The following is a 21,242-nucleotide window of genomic DNA, read 5'->3' on the forward strand; positions in this document are numbered from 1 at the left end:
ACAGAGATTAGCTACGTCGTAATCCATGGGGACTCAGCTTCACCTGCCCGCGGGCTCCCGGACTTGTAGAGCCAAGGACGCAGAAAATGGCTGCAGAGTATTTACTCAACGTTAACAGTCTCCATACGTCTTTAGGAGCAAAACAGATTAACAAAGTAATAAGAAACATGAGTGGTCCGACATGCAGGTAGGCATAGAAGACACTCGCCAACTTACTCATTCGCCATTACACAATTTCATACAATTTCTCACACACATTACTCATTGCATAACTACCTACTAATGCCGGTTCACCCACACATTAATTTAATCTCTTACACTCACCGTATCACTCACACACTCAGCCACTCACTTAACCACTTACCCATTAAACACTCAATAACTCACTCACCACAATTCTGCCACCTGAAAAGGCTGTTCTCCTAGCAACAAACACTGAGATATGGAAACGCCTGAAATGGCCTTGTTAATACCAGGGTCGCAACACTGCTGTTACTCAACGCATATCTTCTTGTGAAATAACAAAATGTGACCAAGCGTTGCGTTAAATGGTTACTATCACCTTTGATGTTGTCCCCTTGTGCATCAAATACTTAGTAAGTTGTTGTTATCCACTGATCAAAACATTTTTGGAACTCCTCTTCTGGAATGTTCTTTAGGATGGACGTCGCATAAACCTGATTGTCAGCAATGTCTGCAAGTCAGTGGCCCTTCAAAGCGGACTTCAGTTTTGGGAATAGCCAAGAGTCGTACGGAGCTAAATTCGGCGAATACGGCGTATGATTCAATTTCAATATAGATTTTGGCCAAAACTCTCGGGCAGCGAACGCGTCATGAGTAGGTGCATTGTCATGATTCAAGATCCAAGCATCAGGCCCTCTGACGAACAGCCTCAAGTAGCCTTGCCAATATTTCCAAATAACAATTCTGGTCTATTGTTCGACCTTGTTCAACAAACTAAAAGTGAACAATGCCCTTGCGATAAAAATAAAAAGGAGCATTTTCTTCCCTTTGGCTCGTGATATGCATGTCTTCTTTTGGCACTTTTTTGCTACTCAAAAACACTTGACTCTTTACAGTGTCAGCACCATAAGCCTCTGCTAATATCTGCTGAGTTTCATACGTGCTTTTGCCTAACTTTGCACAAAACTTGATATTAATGCGTTGATCCAGCAACATATCACTAATTTTTCCCCGGGCACGAAAACACAAGCTTGTGTACGTCGTAACACGTCACTGTTTAGTTATTGCTCATTCGCCACTCGATACGACAAACATCCGGGCATTACGGGAACTTCAATGTCACACCTCGTATATTTGACTATTAGAACTAAAATGTTGTAAGTGAACAATGAAAAAGAAGTATTTTATGTAGGTGTATGTTTTCAAATTATTCACTGAAATCAATGGAACTATATTTGTACTACAGCTAATACAATTTCCTAGTAATCACAACAAATTACCATATATTTTTTATTTAGTATTAACAAAAAGCCTTATTTTATAGAACATTAAAACAATTTGACTTATGCCACTTTAGCTCCGAGAGTTCTCAATCTCTCTCCCCCCCCCCTCTATCTCTAACACACACACACAACAAAAATATAAACGTAACTACTAAATTCCTGCAAGAGCCGGGATAGCTCAGTCAGTATAGTGACTAGCTACGGGCTGGACGACCGGGGTTCGATCCCCGATGGGGGCAGGATTTTTCCTCTAGCCTCTGCGTCCAGACCGGCTCTGGGGCCCACCCAGCCTCCTCTACAATGGGTACCGGGGTCCTTTCCCGGGGGTAAAGCCGGCCGGGGCGTGATGCTGACCACTCACCCCCATCTAGTGCCGAGGTCAAGGAAGAGAGGCGCTATACCTCCTCTCACCCCAAACGCCTACATGGCGTATAGTGGGACAAACTTTACTTTACTTTACTAAATTCCTGCGTGGGTGTCTGAACTCGCCATTCATGAGTATATTTTGATATTACTCCATATCAGAAATTATGTTTAAATTAGATCTTAAGTGGGACCAATTCAAGAAGCCTGATCACAGCTTATTTTAAATGAATAAAATATTACTTTCTCTTCAATCAACGTCATACAAAATTGTATCGAATTTTCTTCTGGCACGGTTAACGCCATTTATAAATAAAACTATCGGGAACGATCAATGTGGATTCCGCCGTAAATAAGCCAACTATTAGTCAGATATTTTGCATTGGGCAAATATTTAAAAAGTGAGTGTATAATGGGTCAGTTAACCAAATATTTGTGGACTTTAGGAAGGCATATGACTCAGTTACAAGAGAGGTATTTTGACTGAGTTTGAAATAACAAAGAAACTTGTTAGGTTAATTAAGATGTGTATGGACGGGGTATCTAGTAGAGTTCGTACAGGTAACCTTCTGTCGTATCCGTTCCCAGTGCACAATGGCCTGAAACGGGGGGATGTTTTATCCCCAATGATTTTTAATTTTGTTCTAGAACATGTCATCTGGAAGGTCAGAGGGAATCAATAGGGCTCGAATTGAATGATCTGCACCAGGTATTTGCCTCTGCTGATGACGTCAATCTGCTCAGGGATGGTGTGGGTACCATAACCACGAATGCAGAAACTCTGCTACAGACTAGCAAAGAAATATGCCTAGAAGTAAATGTAGACAAAACCAAATACATGGGCGTAATACGAGATCAACATCAGAAACAACGGCGGAACATAATTATGAGTAACATAATTTTAAAGTCTTTCAAAATTTAAGTATCTGGGAACAATAACAAACAGAAATTAGGTCAATGATGAAATTAAGAGTATATAATACATTCGGGGAACGCCTGTTTTATTCAATTCAAAACCTGTTATCTCGTTTTTTTAATCCAAAACACTAAACACAAAACAACAATTTTGCTTGTTGTCTACTATGATTATGGACCACGGTCTCTTACATTGAATGAAAAACGTAGACTGGACATGTAGCACGCAAGGGGCGCAAAGGGTGCATACAACATTTTGGTGAGAAATCGTTCTGGAAAACGACCACTGGGCAGACCAAGAAAGAAACGGGAGGAAAAAATCAAGATGTACATTAGGGATGGTAAATGGATAGAGTTGGCTCAGGATCGTGACCGGTGAAAGGCCATGGTGTTGTCGGTGATGGACCTGCGGGTTCTGCTACCAGGGAATTAGTTAGTTAAAATATTACTCTATTTAAACAGAAACGTGTAGTAATGTTACAAGATCTCTCACCGAAAAACTAAGGTTAATTCTAAAAGACGTGAAGTTACGCAAACTGTTGCTTTTCCGATTCTATATAAACGTAATTATGATTGTAATGATTAAACGGAAATAAGATATAAAGATTCGCATTCGGAAAATATTATTAAGCCGTCTGCAATGGAGTATAATCTACTTTCTCGATCACTTAAATCAGCATTTACTTATACACAGATACAATTCATAATTTGAAATTATCTCATATAAGTGGCTCGAGTGATTTATTACTAGCTTCACTTTTAGCGAGGACCCAAGTTTCCCTACTAAAAAACGGGACAGGGACAGCGATTTGCTCGCAGAGACCCAAGATTAGACCTACCACTTCATTATCTTAATTTTCCAGCTCTGGTCACGCGAACAGCAGCCAGAAAGTGCATCACCTTCTCAGTCTGTGGTACGGAATTCGAAATTTATCATCTATATATACCTCTATAAGACCGTACACTTAAGCTGCGAACAACGGATTCCCAAGGGATATGGGGAACTTTCGATTTGACGTAGGTTTTCATTTAACACAGACACGTATTTTAAGCAACGAAAATTTTCACAGTAGGCCGCTATAAGCTGAAATTGTATCTTATTCAATTCAATTCAATTCAAATCAATTCTTTATTATTACTGTGCTATATCTACAGCCAGAAGGCCAATTATTGAAAATTATGTTAATAGCATATCAGAGATTCTTTATCTGCCAGTGTATTACTTACATACTTTAAAATTAATATGTATATAACTCTGATTTTATGTGCTTTTGTTGATGTAACATTGATCTCTTGCTCTCAAGGTGTTTGATAACAAAATTCTGAAGAAGATTCTTGCGTTTAGGGAAAATGACGTAACAAAGACTGAAGAACAGCAAGCCTACGTAACGAGGTACTCCTCAACTAATGTGATTCCAAGCCTTTAAATCTGATAATTTCCCGATATTTTCAAAATAACTACTCAAAACATGTTATACTTTTTTACATTATACGCCAGAAACTTTTCCAAGCTGTTAAAACTCGTAAGTTAAATTCGGGAGGACCCGCTTTCAAATCTGGGTCTGGAGACTGATATCCTGACTAACTATTTCAGTGGATTTCTTAAGTCCGACCAGGTAAATACTGCGAAAGTATCTTAATTAGGCAACGACCGCTTCCTTCCATATTTTTTCAAATTTGTTAGTCATCCTATTATTCAACGCTGCACAGTCTGAACTACTTACAGCGTCGTTAAATAAATCACAAAGACTCGAAAACCACTCAGAAATTTTACTATAAACCAGGGAACTAAAAAAAATACAGAAACCTATATCAGCTTCGGAAATTGACGAATTATCGTTAAACTATTCAGTATTTTACACAAGTAATGCCTAAGACCCAACACTGTCTGTGAGATTTGTTGGAATTGAACAGCGGTCTGTTCACTGTCTTAGTTTAGAGGGGCTTAAACATAAAGGAAGCCCAGTAATGAGTTTCGGGACTTACCTGTCGTTCTCTGAAGTCCGTTAAGTCTCCTCCAACCACACAGGCTAACAGACTTCAACCAAAGCTTGAAATACGAACTTTCAGTACGTAAAGCTACAATTATGTAAAAGCGCGTTTTAGGCTAAATTCCTTTCGGGCAATGAACGCACGATGAATAACAAGACGAAGGAGAATATTAAGGAAACGGATCAGGCGAGGATGATGAAGACGGCGAATAATAAATATACGGAGGGAGAAGAAGAAGAGGGAAAGGAAAAAGGAGCAGCGAAGGACAAAGAAAAGAACAGGAAGAGGAAAAAAGATAAATATTAATTTGAAGATTTCTGTCTGCCAGGAACTTGCAACTTACAAACTATTTATGATTTGAGGTTTCCACAGCGGTGAGTATGAAGCCTTCTGGGTTGTTGCGCCGTGTATACGCTCTGATGATGGAGACAGTATGACCTCTGAAACGTTTGTAAACATCTACCAGACTACACAGAGCAACAACCCAGAAGACAGAAATCTTCATACTCATCGCCCTGATGACGGAGGCAGTATGACCTCCGAAACGTTGGTAAACTTCTACCAGACTACACGGCGCAACAACCCAGAAGACAGAAATCTTCATACTCATCGCCCTGATGACGGAGGCAGTATGACCTCTGAAACGTTGGTAAACATCTACCAGACTACACAGCGCAACAACCCAGAAGACAGAAATCTTCATACTCATCGCCCTGATGACGGAGGCAGTATGACCTCTGAAACGTTGGTTAACATCGACCAGACTACACAGCGCAACAACCCAGAAGACGGAAGGCTTCATACTCACCGCTGTGAAAACCTAAAATATTACATAAATATTAATTTGTTTTTTATATACTTGTCATGTTTAGAAATCCATTACTGCACAAAACTAATTCACTTCTTCCTGGACACTTGGGTCTAAAACACATTTTCGCCTGGAATGGTTTTGGTCTATTGTCGACCACTCACTCACTCACCCATCCGTCAATTGCTCGTTCAAAATCAAATTAATTATATTCATTATATCGGATGGCTATTAACTTAAACTACACAGAGAATTTAACCGAATGTCAAGAATTAATACTGAACGTATAGCACTGACTAGCCGACAAAGTGGATTCTTCTGAGCTTATGGATTTCTTAGACTCGATATTACAATTAATTACGCTTCGTTACTTGAAATTATAGCATTTGAAATAAAGTTATTCTCCTCGTATTTCGGTCCGGTTTGTCTGTTTCTAAATAATGCTTGTTATTCATTGCCCATATTCCCTTAGGTCACGGCGATGTTCTCTGTCTCTGTCTAACCCACACAGCTTATTCACTAACGCGCAAGACATCGTTTCTTCTTAGACCGGCTAGAAAATTCCTGGCCTAGTACGTACAAGTGGAAACGATAAACGGTACCTTGCAACTAACAAACTATTTATGATTTGAGGTTTTCACAGCGGTGAGTATGAAGGCTTCTGAGTTGTTGCGCCGTGTATATGCCCTGATGACGGAGGCAGTATGACCTCCGAAACGTTGGTAACCATCGACCAGACTACACAGCGCAACAACCCAGAAGACAGAAATCTTCTTACAAACTATTACTTGTTAATATTTTTGTGTTAGCTGAAGGCCCTGATGTGTTCAGACTAGGGGCAAATGTCACTGATGGGAAAATTATTCCATCAGGCCATTTGTCCTTTGTGATAAGAAATTTGGTTGGAAGGATGTCTGGAAATTGAACTAAGAAGCGCTGGGATCGCAATGGCTGATGATTTCTACGATATGAGGGGAATCGTTTTGGTTGAAAGCCTCAACGATTAGGTGTAGGCGGGCCGTGTCCCTTTTGCATCATATTCTGGAATTTGCCTCGTAACTGTACTTTCCTACCTTTCTTTTCTATCACCCTGTTCTAACCTTGCCTTTTCCCGTCAGAGTGCGCACTGGCCTTCTTCTGTTTTGCAGTTATACAGGGACCAGTGGGAGTCAAACTCTACCCGGTGGTCGGTCGCTTAATGTCTCCCCCCCTTTTTTCGGACTAAATTGGGTGGGTCTTATCCTGGCTTAGAAAGTGGGCAGAGGATCGACACAGGTTCCCGGGGCCTCTTTGTGTGACTAGTCTGTGTGTGTGTGTGTGTGTGTGTGTGTGTGTGTGTGTGTTTGTATATATATATATATGAAATAAAATGTCAAAGTTCATACAAGAACATGACGGGAAACTCTTCAAGCAAGACACGACCTCTTTCATCGACATTATTTAAAATGTAATCACCCCATCATTGGAAGCAACAAATTTTTAATTCAAGAAACACCAATCTGTCTCTGACATGCCCTTTCAGCACCGATCTTTAGACCATCAAGACATTAAAGACAACTTCGCTGGAAGTGCTGATGCACACAAATCAATTTTCATTCAGATTAAAATGTACTTAGGCCACTTTTACTTACGCATGACGTCTTCCATCCGAGCGACCGTGGTACACGTCAGGAAGTCGGCGTAGAAGCTGACCATCACGAGGCCACCGTTCTCCGCCTGCGGGAACATTACAGCCTTCTTGAAATGCTACACAAGTCTATGCTTTGCCTACCGTTCTTAAATACTAGTTACAAAAATGCTGTAGATCAGACACATGGCGCTGGAGCACTGACTGCCAGGCGTTGATTCAGAGTTGAATAGATCAGCATTTCAACTCAACATAGAAATATTTGTTGCGTATCAAATACTTTATTTCCCGTTTCCTCTTACACATTCTATTTAAAAATTCAGATCTCGCGAACATGATATTGAAATATCCTACGGTCATTTCTACAAATTAAACGATTATAATTTTGTATTAATCTGGCAGATAAACTGAAATATTTCTGTTACTCTAATTTTATTTTATGACTCATCATTTAGGAGACATGATTCTCTTGAAGATTCATCGATTAGGAAACAGAACACCCTGGTCGACTTATCGATTAGAAGATAAAATCATCATGCAGCTCACACTGAAAATCTCAACCCATTTATACTTTCTGCATTTGCTTTTGGATGAAATATTGTTTCCTTATATTTTACAAACCCTCATACATTTTAGGATGTATCAAAAACACAAACTACGGACTATTCCAATTCAATGCCATTTTTCTATAGTCATATTATTGCGGTCACTAAACCATGCACGTGTACTGAGTATGGTGTCTTAAAAAGTGAGATTGACGGATACCTAATTCAGAATATTATATATATGCCTATACCTGGTGGCGGAAAAAATTATACCGATTGAAAGTTTAAATAAAACATTTAATATTCATGTAATGGTATGTATATGAACACAAAGAACAATTCCTTGTGTGTTACTAATTCTCTTACATTAACCGTAGAAGAGCATTGCCAAGTGGCGTTACACAAAAATAAAGGAAAATGTTTCACGGCACTAAACAAAAGGGTAACTTTACAAAGTTGCATGTGTTTGAATTCCCAAACTGTATTAGAATTTATTTTCGTATTTTCTTCGATTTTATTCATATACATTTTTACAATATCGGTTACGTTTCAAACAAAATGTTTAGGGGTTAGTGACATTTTAGAAACTAGCAATAAATGATAACTCTTAGTGAAATAAGCACAAAATGTGATTAGACCCTGAAGAAATATCAATCTTAAACCAAATAAAGTGACTGGAACGTAACTCGATAACAGTCATATAATACAAGTGTCGTATAAGTGCCTATACAATTTTATCATACCTCTGTTAATTCTAAAAAAATTCACGTAAAAGATTCGTACACCCCTTCAGTAAAATGACCCTAAAATGGATAAAGGTTAGCGTAATCTACATATTTGGTAACACTTATAATAATGAAAATGATGCATACAATGTTCTTAAAATCTGTCAAATGATTCAAGAAATCCATTCTCTTGAGTAAAATGTACAAGTCCTTAATTTATGCCAAATAATCCAAAGTCATGTGTCTCGGTAACATTTTGTATAAATATTTCATACTCAGTTTAATCGAAATCGGGCAGATGGTTTTCGATTTATTTTAGAAACTCGTTTCAAAATGGTTAATCCATGTCTGGAATGCAACACCATACAAACAGGTGTTTATAGTATAAATAGTATTTCGAATTGAGGTCTTAAATATCCCATCATTAATTTTATCGACTTTTATACAAGGAAAGGAAGTTATCTACTTACACGTTCACTAAGGGTTTCTGAAACTCAGAATTTTCTTTATTACATTAGAAGCGATCTGTATTAAACCTCACCCATTGATTTTCCATTAAAGGCCATATAAAAACTTTTATCTCAAATAATTAAGAAGTTGTAGGTTAAAGCGAATTTGGTGACGTTCAATTGTGTCGCAGAGGGTGGCAGTTCGTTGGGAGAAACGGGGTGTTTGCTTTTTAATTAGATTCGGCGATGTTTTTATTCCAGGTTTTAGTAAGGAAACCTTTTTTGTGGTAATAAGATCAGCGAAGTTCATATCACCAGTGGAAAAGTGAAATAAGACACAGTAGTCTCTTAAAGGCCCACTATAGCCTAACCTCGCCCCTTTCATCGTAACTTTTATCATTCAGTCTTTTATAAAGACTGAATGATAATTTCATGGGACAGAGAAGGAACGACGGATTTCGCACCAAAATCTATTCTACCCAAGAACATACCGAGTTTTACAATTGCTATTAACACTGTTAAAGATTTCTATCTTCTGGTTGTTGCGCTGTGTAGTCTGGTAGATGTTTACCAACGTTTCAGAGGTCATACTGCCTGATGACGGAGACAGTATGACCTCTGAAACGTTGGTTAACATCTACCATATTACACAGCGCAACAACCCAGAAGACAGAAATCGTCATACTCACCGCTGTGGATACCTCAAATCATACATTATCACTGTTATTTTTCTCCAACTTATGTTTCCTTCTCATTTAATTTTCCTTTTACCACAATTCTTTACATTCAATATTTGAATATTTTGTACGTCGTTTCAGTTAAAATAACACTTCATATACTATATTGTAACTGAACTGTGTTAAGTACAAAGTAAAAATGCTTACTAAGTTCGTTTAAATAAATAAACAATATACTTTTATTAATTTCTTCATTTAAATTCTTTAGAAAATAGAAAATTTCGCAAGTCGTGAACTGCAATACAACAAAGTTTAAGTACCATTTTCTCCGATTGTCACCGCTGAGTGGATAATAAAGCCTAGTCGTATTCAAGAGGCCCGAATTCGATTCCCGGTCTTGTAAATGATTAGCCTGGGACAGGGTTTTAATGGATTACCCCAGTCTCTCCAAGCACAAAATGGGATAAAGAAATAATCACCTTCTTCCAAGTTCCACCCAAAGCATCAGTCCAAATGACCATTCGCAACTGTTCAGCTGAGAAAGTGTAGTCAAATAAAACAAGAAGAAATATTCTATTTCACTATTCAGTGTTTGTTAAAATAACAGTAATTTTATTATGTTCAGTTTATTGGCATTTCCCCTTAATAATTTAGAATAACATTTTGAGTTCTATAACTCTACCAAAGCTAAAATTAATTATTACAGCCAGAACACGAGCAATTTAGGGGGTTTTATGTTGTGGTTATATAATCCCTTGTGGTTCTTCGTAGCTCTCTGCTAGAGTCAACCAGTTTGAATTGCTCGCGCCGATGTAGAATTCACAAATGTTTTAACGGGCAATTGGACTTGGCCCGAATCTGAGAGGAGTTAACACAGTGAGGATAAAAGCACTTATTTCTGCTTGTGTAAATGTTTGTCGCTGAGCTGTTTTTGTTCCCCAGTCTTGCTACAAGGCACAAAAAACAGTTAATTGTGATATTATTGTAGTCAGGTAGGAAAACTATTTTCTTAAGTTTTTCATATAATACTTATATTTACTTCATATCACTTGGCGGCATTTGTGCGCAGTTTGGCAAATTTACAACTTCTATTGCCAAATTATTTTTGGTTATAAGCTGTGCAAAATAGCGCCGTGTTTTGTTTTAGTTTACAAATATATCTTATTTCTATTCCAGAACGTCCATAACAAGCTCACTGTCTTATTTTACGCACACTTATTAAATTATTCAAATTCATTTCAGTAATCACGTGAAGTAAGAATAGAATAAATTATCGTGTTTAGACATTAACACAAAAATTCGACTCAAACATCCAAATATAAGGTTCGCCATCTATACGTATATACTTGCCAGCTTCCCAGAATTGTTAAAGAAGTTGCCGAAAGGACACGGCGCTATGATCAATTTGAAATCTCGTAAACAGAGGAATGTAATGGACCACAAATAATCAGAATTTTTTCGTGTTCTATTTGTGGCTCATTTAACGACATTTAAAATGATGCCATGATTAATAAATAATGAATTCGAAAGGAAATGGAAGGAATGTGTCGTGGCTAATTTAAGACGCTATCCTCACATTTACCTGGACAGACCGAGGAACTGAACACCTATATTAGGAGAGAAACTATCCGGGTTCAGATATGAACCATAGACCTCCTGAATAAAAAAGCGTTTTCATTTCGCCATAAGTAGAAAGATTACATACGGGAATCTTCCAGGTGCAGTTTAGGCGTGAAAGAAAAGAAAGGGAAACGAAATAAATATAAAGGAGACAAGAATATATAAAACAAGAACATAAGAAGAAAAGAAACAGAAACAAATAAAGAAAAGCGAAACCATTTCCCGTAGTCACGTGGCTTCAGGCTTATGTTTTTTAACGCGAGACGAAGCGATTCACTACTGAACTTCAAACGGAAATTTTATAAGGTACAGTATCGCCTCACCTAATTCAATATCACCTGCAGATCTATCAACATTTATGCTTTCTTCTGTGTCCTAAATGTGATTTTCATCTACTTATAACTGTTCTACTTTTTCTCCGTACTCATCTGTCGCCGCCCCCTGAGGTGTACTAAAATCCTAACCAAGCAGCACATTATCACACCCTCGGTCCTCAGTTAGTGGCTTCATCTCTGACCCGGAAATTGACTGGTATCGGAGTAAAGGTAGTTCAGTTTATAAACGTAAATATTCAGGTCGAGTTGAGATCGATGCAGTAGCCAATGCAGTCTGTTGGAAGTACTGCGGATAACTACTAAAAACTTACGCCATGATATGCAACCTCCAGATCGAAAATCAAACCCGGTACCTTCTATATATGCAACAGTTGCTGCTACCATTCAGTTTTATGACGAATGTTTACGCCACAACGTTCCATGCACCTACAATTCTCCACGATCCGATAATGAAGGATTCGGAGGTTTGCTTGTACGTAGATTCTAGTCACACAGAAGGGATTTTACTTTGCGGACTATCATCTTCCTTAAGACAGTTCACAGAACATTGCTACACAATGCTGAAAATCCGTTCGACGTGGAGAATGGTTTGCCATAACATGCAGCAGACGAAACTGATAACCACGGAGAATCCATTTAATTCCACTTTCGCTAACGACACGACCATGCTCGGTGTACCTTGAGATTGTGTACAGACTGTTATCCCCTACTCAGAGAACAGTGAAGTTGGACTCAAAGAAGATTATCGTAAACAATTTTCTCTAACAGTAGTTGGTAACAGTGTGGATATGCATTCGGCTCTGTTACAGGTCTTCTTGAAGGAGTAGTTTCATGATTTGAATTACGTTCTGTGGGCGAATTTATTTAGTATCAGATTTACTCCAGTACACCTAATTTAATTTGGCGTTCTCAGTGATATTATATAGAAGTAATGCAGTTGTATTAATCACAAGTACACAACTACAATCATTATTTCACTAATAATGATAAATATTTCGTGAATTAAGTATAGCTGGATAATTATATTTATGTGCCTGGTATATTCTACAAATTTCACATAAATACGACTCGACGTAAGTTATATATCAGTGGAGGGTGTAGGCGGCGAGGGATTTACTGGAAACGCGAACTGCACTCATCTCCAACCAAACGAAGATACTAAAATTTCTGCCAGTAGATCTGTCGGAAATTATATTTTTCGGAAGTCTGCAACGCCATCGCCTACTTCCTACACGTACCATCACGCTCCATTTCCGTAGATGAAATTGCGTCTGTGGCTTTCACTTTCTATTTTTGCAGTATCTGCCCTATATTTCTCGTCCGGTTTAAAATTATTTACAGAAGCGATATCGGAACGGTCAATATTGGAGTAATGACTTGCAGCAGGAATGAAGAGACTGTATGTAGCATGCGCTACGAATAAACTAACCCAATATTTTCATGGGAGTGTAGCGGCCTACAAGGCGAACTTCCTTAGATTTTATTTACTTCTCCAAATGAAATCAAAACAGTTCCTCGAAACAGACCAATACAAACTTCTTCCACATCCTTACTCAATCACAATTCATGATTATCTTCGCTCCTCATGTCACGCAAAAGAATATCTTAGAGTTTAAAAAATATCACTCAATAACCTATCAATCATTATTTGGATTACAAATAGGGACTTTGTTTATACTTCTTGATTTCAAGGACAATATTTATTTTCACATGTCTTGTTCATCTTACGTTTCCGAGTTTAAAACCCTAAAATATTAGGTGAGTAACATAAATATGAAATACAACATTAAATAATACTTTATCATGATAAACTGTACAGTTGATTGAATTTTCCAAGTACAATTTATGAAGTATTTCACTCTTATATTGCACACTACACACATTTCTTTGAATATCTAACCTTTAAAGACCCTACGATAATCATATATACCACCTCTTTTAATAAACAGCAACTCTGAATTTTGACCACCAACTATTTTTGTTGGTTTATGATACTCATCGTAGAACAGGGATTATTACCCTAAACAACATTAACATACTGATGTTTATAATAGGAACGCGCGGTGTTTTCTTTGCGGTAAAACCTGAATTTTTAAATGTTATTTAAACGAGTTTCGGATTAAAAGGGTTAACCAACACGTTTGCAAAAACCCTGAACGAGTTTAAACTGCATGCGGACAGGCATGCAAACTGATCCCTCATTAGCAAGAAATTTCCCGCACCTCTCTTTAAATTCAGAGCTCTAAATACATGCATTGGAAAGGTCTCTACTCGCCCTGGATAAACTTAAAAGAGTCCATATGAATTACGTATTCTCGTCTTACGTTACCTTAAATTCTCATGACCACAGAACGTCATTAAACCTGTTTCAGGGTAGAGGCCAGTGGCAGGGTTTTGTGAACACGGTAATAAACTTTCGGCTTCATTAAAAGAGGGAGATTTTTTGACTAGCTGAACGACTAGCAGGTTTTAAAAAATAATTTGTTCCAAGAAATGATTTCAGCAAAATATATTTGCACGGAAGTTAGTACAGGTAAATGTTAAATTTATCTACGTTCATATGCGCTATGGGGAGTTGAGATAAATCTCGACGGATTCCAGACCTGGGTGCTAGATGAAGGTAGCTGTTACCCACGCCACAGCTACTCTACTCCCGGTACCTATTTGACAGGAGGTAAAATAATTATATTCCTGTAGACAATTTAATCAGCTATTACGTCATGAATACCTGTGGCTTGAAGGTATAGCTTCAAGCATTTTTAAACTCGGTATTCAACGGAGACGAGTGATCAGCTTCACGCGTCAGACATTTCACCCACGGGAAAACAAATTCTGGTATTCCCTGACCTATCATTATACTGATTGAGGTACCGTACCCGTAAGATTTAAGTATGCAGGCAATATTTTTACTTCTTCGTCCTAAATTTATTTTGTGGGTCACAATGGAAATTATGGCTGGTCGCGATTCACGGACTGCTTATCAATATGTGCGTTGATTAAACTGTCAAAAAAGGAATGCCGGGTTAAAAAACAGAACTTCTCTTCGGTGTTTCTTTCTTTGTTAAGTCAATTATCGGAAAACAAAAAAGGAATTATGAGATCGAAAATTTATTTTTAACGAATAAAGCATAGTAGCTGAAAACCCATTTATTATGCACACTAAATCAGTGGTATTCAACCTGGGGTACGCGAAGACATCTTAGGGGGTACGTGAAATTTAAAAAAAGTATTATTTTATGATAAGCACTGAATAATCAGGGCCAGATACAATACATTATTTTGGATGTAAATTATTTAATTTATTTTAGTTGTAGATTATATACTACGTATAACTTGAATTATACACCAACAACTTTGGGGGTACAAAGTTAAAGAGAAATTATATCTGGGGGTACGCGAACAAAAAAGGTTGAATACCACTGCTCTAAATGACACCATCGATTCGATTTCAACTTCTCATTCACTTCGTCAATCAGATTTAAGAACATTTTTCACTGTAGATCTTAATTGACATTTTTAATTTATTTATTGTATCATCATCATTCTGTATGCTCTGATAAGTTCTGGGCCATGTGCATTGCAGACTATTTCAGTTTTACTGTGCGTTCACTGATGAAGTTGAACGCAACTGTCACTTCTCGGCTGCAAATGCACGAATCACCATCAAGCGCTACAAACTGTTCCCTATACGAGTTAATTAACGCTCCATACAAACAATAAAATCAACTTAACCACATTACAGCAGTTCCTGGAGAGAAATGACAGTTGAGCTCAGCTTTATCACCGATTTCCAATTCCCTAACATTGATAATAAAGCATAGAGGTCGTCCGTGGAATTGAAATGTTGTTCTACTAAGATTTATTTTTACAAAATCTTAAAAGATGACATAATGAGAGTAAAAATTTATGTTTAGTTACCATATCAGTGAAAAAATAACGAACTAATGCGGTTAAATATAGATTTGTAAAACTTTTAAAAATATAAGATGAATTGTTAATTTAAAATACGTGTAATTCCGTCTGTCCATCCGTCCAGATTCTATTCCTTCGAAATTTCTAAATATATCTCGACGAAATTTGGTATTTTGGGGGGCAGATTGCGACACTAATCATTATCTGGTGGTAGCAAAAGTGAGGGAGCGGCTTTCAGTAAGTAGACGAACTAAACAAAATTTTGACACAGAAAGATTTGATTTGAAAAAAATAAGTGAGGGAGAGGCAAAGGAACAATATCAAGTTGAAATTTCGAATAGGTTTCAAATTTTAGATACAAATGAGGATAATGAAAGTGTGGACATCAACAGGGAGTGGGAAAATGTCAGAAACTGCATCAAAATTTCAGCAAAAGAGAAACTAGGATACTACAGGAGAAAGCAAAATAAACCGTGGTTTGATGAAGAATGTTCAAAATTAATAGATCGAAGGAAGCAAACAAAATTTCAATGGTTGCAGAACCCAAACAAAACAAATGCGGATAATCTATGTAACGTGAGACGTGAGGCTAGCAGAACCTTTAGGACTAAGAAAAGGGAATACCTGAAGGGCAAAATTGCTGAACTTGAGACAAATAATAAGGAAAAAAACATCAGAGACCTGTACAGAGGCATTAATAACTTTAAGAAAGGATATCAACCCCAGACCAATTTGGTAAAGGATGATAGTGGCAATTTGCTTGCAGAGCCAATAAAAATTGTGAATAGGTGGAAAAATTTCTTTAGCGAGCTCTTAAATGTTCATGATACTGGTGATATTAGACAGATTAAAATGCATACAGCTGAACTGTTGGTGCCAGAACCTAGCTTAGATGAAGTGAAACTAGCCATTGGGAAGTTGAAAAGTTATAAATCTCCAGGAATTGATCAGATTCCGGCCGAATTAATTAAAGCAGGTGGCAAAGGGTTGCATATGAGGATTCATAAGCTCATTCAGTTAATTTGGGATAAGGAAGAGATGCCACAACAATGGAAGGAATCCATAATTATTCCTATTCATAAGAAGGGGGACAAGACTGAGTGTGGTAATTACCGAGGAATATCGCTGCTATCAACCTCATACAAAATTCTATCCAACATTCTTTTGGCAAGGTTAACCCCATATGCGAATGAAATTATTGGGGATCATCAGTGTGGGTTCAGACGAAACAGATCAACGATTGATCAGATCTTTTGCATTCGTCAGATACTAGAGAAAAAATGGGAGTTCGGTGGGACCGTACATCAGTTATTTATATGACTCTGTGACGAGAGAAGTGCTATATAATATTCTTATTGAATTTGGTATACCAAAGAAGCTAGTGGGTCTAATAAAAATGTGCTTAAATGAAACCTGTAGCAAAATTCGAGTAGGTAAATATGTATCTGAGACATTCCTCATCAAGAACGGTCTAAAACAAGGAGATGCTTTGTCTCCCTTGCTCTTTAACTTTGCGCTAGAATACGCCATCAGGAAGGTCCAAGGTAGGCAGGAGGGTTTGCAATTGAATGGGACACATCAGCTATTGGCATATGCTGATGATGTTAATTTATTGGGGGACGATATAAATACAATAAAGAGGAACGCAGAAGTTTTACTAGAGGCTGGTAGACAAGTGGGGCTGGAAGTAAATTCAGAAAAAACTAAGTACATGTTAGTATCTCGTCATCAGAAGACAGGCGGGCAAAATTATCTTAGGGTGGCTAATAAATCCTTTGAAAGGGTTACAAAGTTCAAATATTTGGAAACAACAATAACAAATCAAAATGATACTTGTGAGGAAGTTAGGAGGAGACTAAATTCCGGAAATGCTTGCTACTTCTCAGTCCAAAATATTTTGTCTTCCCGTCTGATTTCTAAGAACCTGAAAATTAAAGTATACAAAACAATAATCTTGCCTGTTGTTTTGTATGGGTGCGAAACATGGTCTCTCACTCAGAGGGAGGAACACAGATTGCAGGTGTTTGAGAATCGGGTGTTGAGGAGGATATTTGGGCCTAAGAGGGAAGACGATGGGGCGTGGAGAAAACTGCACAATGACGAGCTTAAAAATCTGTACTTCTCTCCCAGTATTGTGAGGGTGATTAAGTCGAGAAGAGTGAGATGGGCGGGACATGTAGCGCGCATGGATGGGACAAGAGGTGTGCACCGGGTACTGGTTGGGAAACCTGAAGGGAAGAGACCGCTGGGGAGACCTAGACGTAGATGGGAGGATAATCTCAGGCGGGATCTATGGGAGATAGGAGTTGAAGGAAACTGGATTTTGTTGGCCCAGGACAGGGTCCGGTGGAGGGCTTTGGTTAATTCGGTGATGAACCTTCGGGTTCGGTAAGCCATCTAGTTAGTTAGTTAATATAAATCCTAGCTTCCATGAAGATGCTATGGAATTTATAAAAATGGCGCATGGTAAGCCTAAAAATATGTATAATATAGACCTAATTATGATCTAGAGCTCTTATTGTAATGTTTTTCCCATATAGCGAATATGTAACAGAAAAGAAATAAAGATGATTTATGCTCTCCACAGTAGTGTCTGTAGTAGATGAACTTTATACGACCTCAAAGAGTATGAGGAATTGCAAAGAACGCCCTTGCAAAATATAATTATTCGAGTGGAGCATAAATTTCAGAATAATATTCGGTATGGGAATTTATGCACGAAAAAGTATTTTCATTTTCTTCGAAAAAAATCCTTTCCTGAAATTCTTACTGTAAAATAGCTTGAAACCCCTGCCGAAATATTACGATATATCGACATACCCTAGGTCTGCCTGGATCCTTTCCCACAGAACCTTTTCTAGCATATCGAAAGCCTTAATCGATTTTTTATAGCGGTTTCTGGAAGAAGGTGCAGCGCACGCTTCGGTAGCCGATTAACTAGACTGTAATATCGTTCAACACCTTTATCCAATATTAGTATCACAAAGTAAACAAAGTTAGCACAGCAGAATATTTTTCATAAACGCCTTTATTTTTACCGTCCCTGTTAATTTGTCCAGAAACTCATTCTCATTGCACTAGCGTAGCATGAATATCTGTGTATTTAATATTGATACAGTTTATTGGAGAATTATCTTTGAAAATGGCATTGAAAGTGCAAAATTTATAAAATTTATTTGAAGTAAGTTACAAGTGAAAACATCTTTGCGGCGACTGAAGCCAAATTCGTGCCAAATCCATCAACTAAAACCAATCCCCTGAATCTAGACTCCCACCAAAAGCAGACTCTGCCATCCCCACCATAGACATCACATAGCATCTTTACAGTTCTTGCTACCAGAACCACCACCGTCAGAACTTAGTTCCAGTTTTTTCCGCTTCGCTTGAACGGTATACAGTCAAGCACAGCGGGCATTGGTCGATAAATTAGGAGTGCGACAAGAAGCTGTAACAAGGCGTACCGCCGCTAAGACAGCTTACCTTCTCTCTCAGAACCGCGTGTTACGTGAAAGCAGTTAGGACAGCTATTCATTTTCATTTGAGGTACTAACATAACTCTCAGTAGACTGACTGTAAAGTATAGAATTACTTACCACAAGCCTTAGAACGTGGTCTGGAACGTTGCGGGAGGTATTGCACAGCGCTTGCGCAGAAGAATGTGAAAATATTACAGGACTACGTGTGGTCTCGAGTACAGCGAGAACGGTTTCGTGTGCTGCGTGAGACAGGTCCACTAGCATACCGAGCCGGTTCAACTCTCGCACCACCACCTGCGAATAGTGACGTATAGACATCAGTGTATTATTAGCCAACTTCTACAAGGTTACATTTTTAAAATATTACAAACCACAGTTCGTGTAGATTATTTAAAAACTGTTTTTATGTACCTCTCCTTACAGTACACTAAGTGCTTGTCGGTGAGAACGAAAAAAAAAAAAATTCTCTTTGAAATAAATTGAAAATATAATTTCAGTGGCATATTCCGACATCTTTTGGCTACAAATAAAACTGGCAGCTAGAAATATGTGTAGCGCTAATTGTTTCCAAAATGTTGTAGCGTGCCTAATTGCTTTCTTTCTGTGTCTAGGCATAGATGGGAGGGGAATTTTAAAAACTTAGGGAAATAAAGTTCGGGGGTGAGAACTGGGTACCCCTGACTCAGCACAGGGACCGGCGGCAGGCTCTTGTAAACTCGATATTGAAACGTTGGGCTCCATAAAATAGCTTCTCAAGAAGACCGCCACTCAATGCAATTTTTTAAGGAACAGCCAATAAGCGATGAATTAGAATCTCTGCAGCGAAATTGTAAGCTGTGAAGAGCGGTCTTCCGAGAAGCAAATGACTGTACACGATAACTGCTTTATTTTAGGGCGCTGCAGAAATCCGATCTGGGAAACATGGCCGTGAAAGATTTTAAAATATGGTTTTTAATACAGACTTACTTCAGATGAAAACTAACAAAATTATGTGTTCTTACCTTTCCACGTTACTTGAACGTAATGTTTTCTTACTGTTCAAAATTCCGTGAGAATCACGTGAAATTTCCGGTTTAAATTCCGTTGAAATACGTAAAATATGTGGTCTCACCTTTCCAAATCCCGTGAGTCCTTCGCGTCTGGTGTTGCCGTCGGAGACCGGCGCTGAGGACGAGTCTGCCCTACCAGAAAGCGCGAGATTAGGACAGATATTTTTTTACACAGTAGTACAAAATGAATACAAACTGTGTTAGACATGACATACCAGTATGAACGTTTCACCACAGTACGCGAGAACTGTACAAAGATAGGGAAGCTCTAGGCTGATTTAAAATTGCAGCCATTAGTAGGTCTGTTAGTATTTATCTACCAGAAAATTACCCATCACGAATTACTGGAAAATTAAACTTATACAACGAATTTTGTTAAAAAGTGTAACAAAGTTGCATATATAAATTAAAATCATAATTGTGAAAGTTGCAAACTTTTAAGAAGTAAATATCTGGTTTGCTGCATTTAAAATAAGTATATGTACGTACATAGTAGGCCATGTAAGTAACCCTTTGTGTCAGTAGTGAACTGTTTCCACAAAGCATTATATAAAAATTAAAATTAAGTAATGTTGTATAGTAAAAAGAACTAAAATTATTATTTAACGTTACTTAATTAAATAATATGGTACGATTTAGTGCAGTGTAATATCAGATATGATCTTATATTCAGGTTGTAATAACTCTGCTGCTTTGCATTCAAGTGCATGCAAGTAGTATACCACGGATGAATGATCACAGTAATAAATATTACCCGATAAGTTCCAGCATTCCATAACAGCAAATAATCACCAAACAACTAAGCAAACAAGCAACCAACTAAGCTACCAACATTTGCTTATTATACAGCTAGATAATTTGCTGAGTCTAATGGGTTCAGATCATACATAATGGTTAAAGTTGGTTAATTTACTCAGTTGATTAATCTACAACAACTCAGAAAATAACCAGCTTATATTCAGTCCACTTTAATTCAACTACATAGTAAGATATGTTTGTGGTATCTGTAGGTCCATAGGTCTGTGTGATCGCGTATCTGACTCTCTTAATAACGTGGAAAGAATTTAAAAAAATTCATAACGCTATATTTATCATGCCACTGGGGGGCCATACCACTTTTACTTTTCAGTTTTATAACACGCAATGTGCATATGAGTTATCTGCACATGCTTACTACACGGGATCGATCCAAGCGTCACTTAATGTAGAGCACTACAATTTTGTGTAGCAAGAGATTAGCAAAGTAAGCAAATTTCGCCGAAGCACCGTTCTTTGCAAAGTAT

General features: G+C 37.8%; 1 protein-coding gene across 1 annotated transcript in view; it reads right to left on the reverse strand.

Annotated features, from left to right (window-relative positions):
* The window catches only part of LOC110832377 (dipeptidase 1), a 221,210-nt gene that overhangs the window by 18,374 nt on the left and 181,594 nt on the right, over window positions 1–21,242 (reverse strand). Inside the window, exons 8-10 of the mRNA XM_087343558.1 lie at window positions 20,022–20,091; window positions 19,028–19,204; window positions 7,176–7,260 (exon numbers count right to left, since the gene is read on the reverse strand). Coding sequence (XP_087199684.1) covers window positions 7,176–7,260; window positions 19,028–19,204; window positions 20,022–20,091 — 332 coding nt within the window. The remainder of the gene's footprint in view (window positions 1–7,175; window positions 7,261–19,027; window positions 19,205–20,021; window positions 20,092–21,242) is intronic.

This window comes from Zootermopsis nevadensis, unplaced genomic scaffold (assembly GCF_977971745.1).
Source record: "Zootermopsis nevadensis isolate Lab colony 2312 unplaced genomic scaffold, Znev_1.0 Znev_ptg000006l, whole genome shotgun sequence".
Lineage (NCBI taxonomy): Eukaryota > Metazoa > Arthropoda > Insecta > Blattodea > Termopsidae > Zootermopsis > Zootermopsis nevadensis.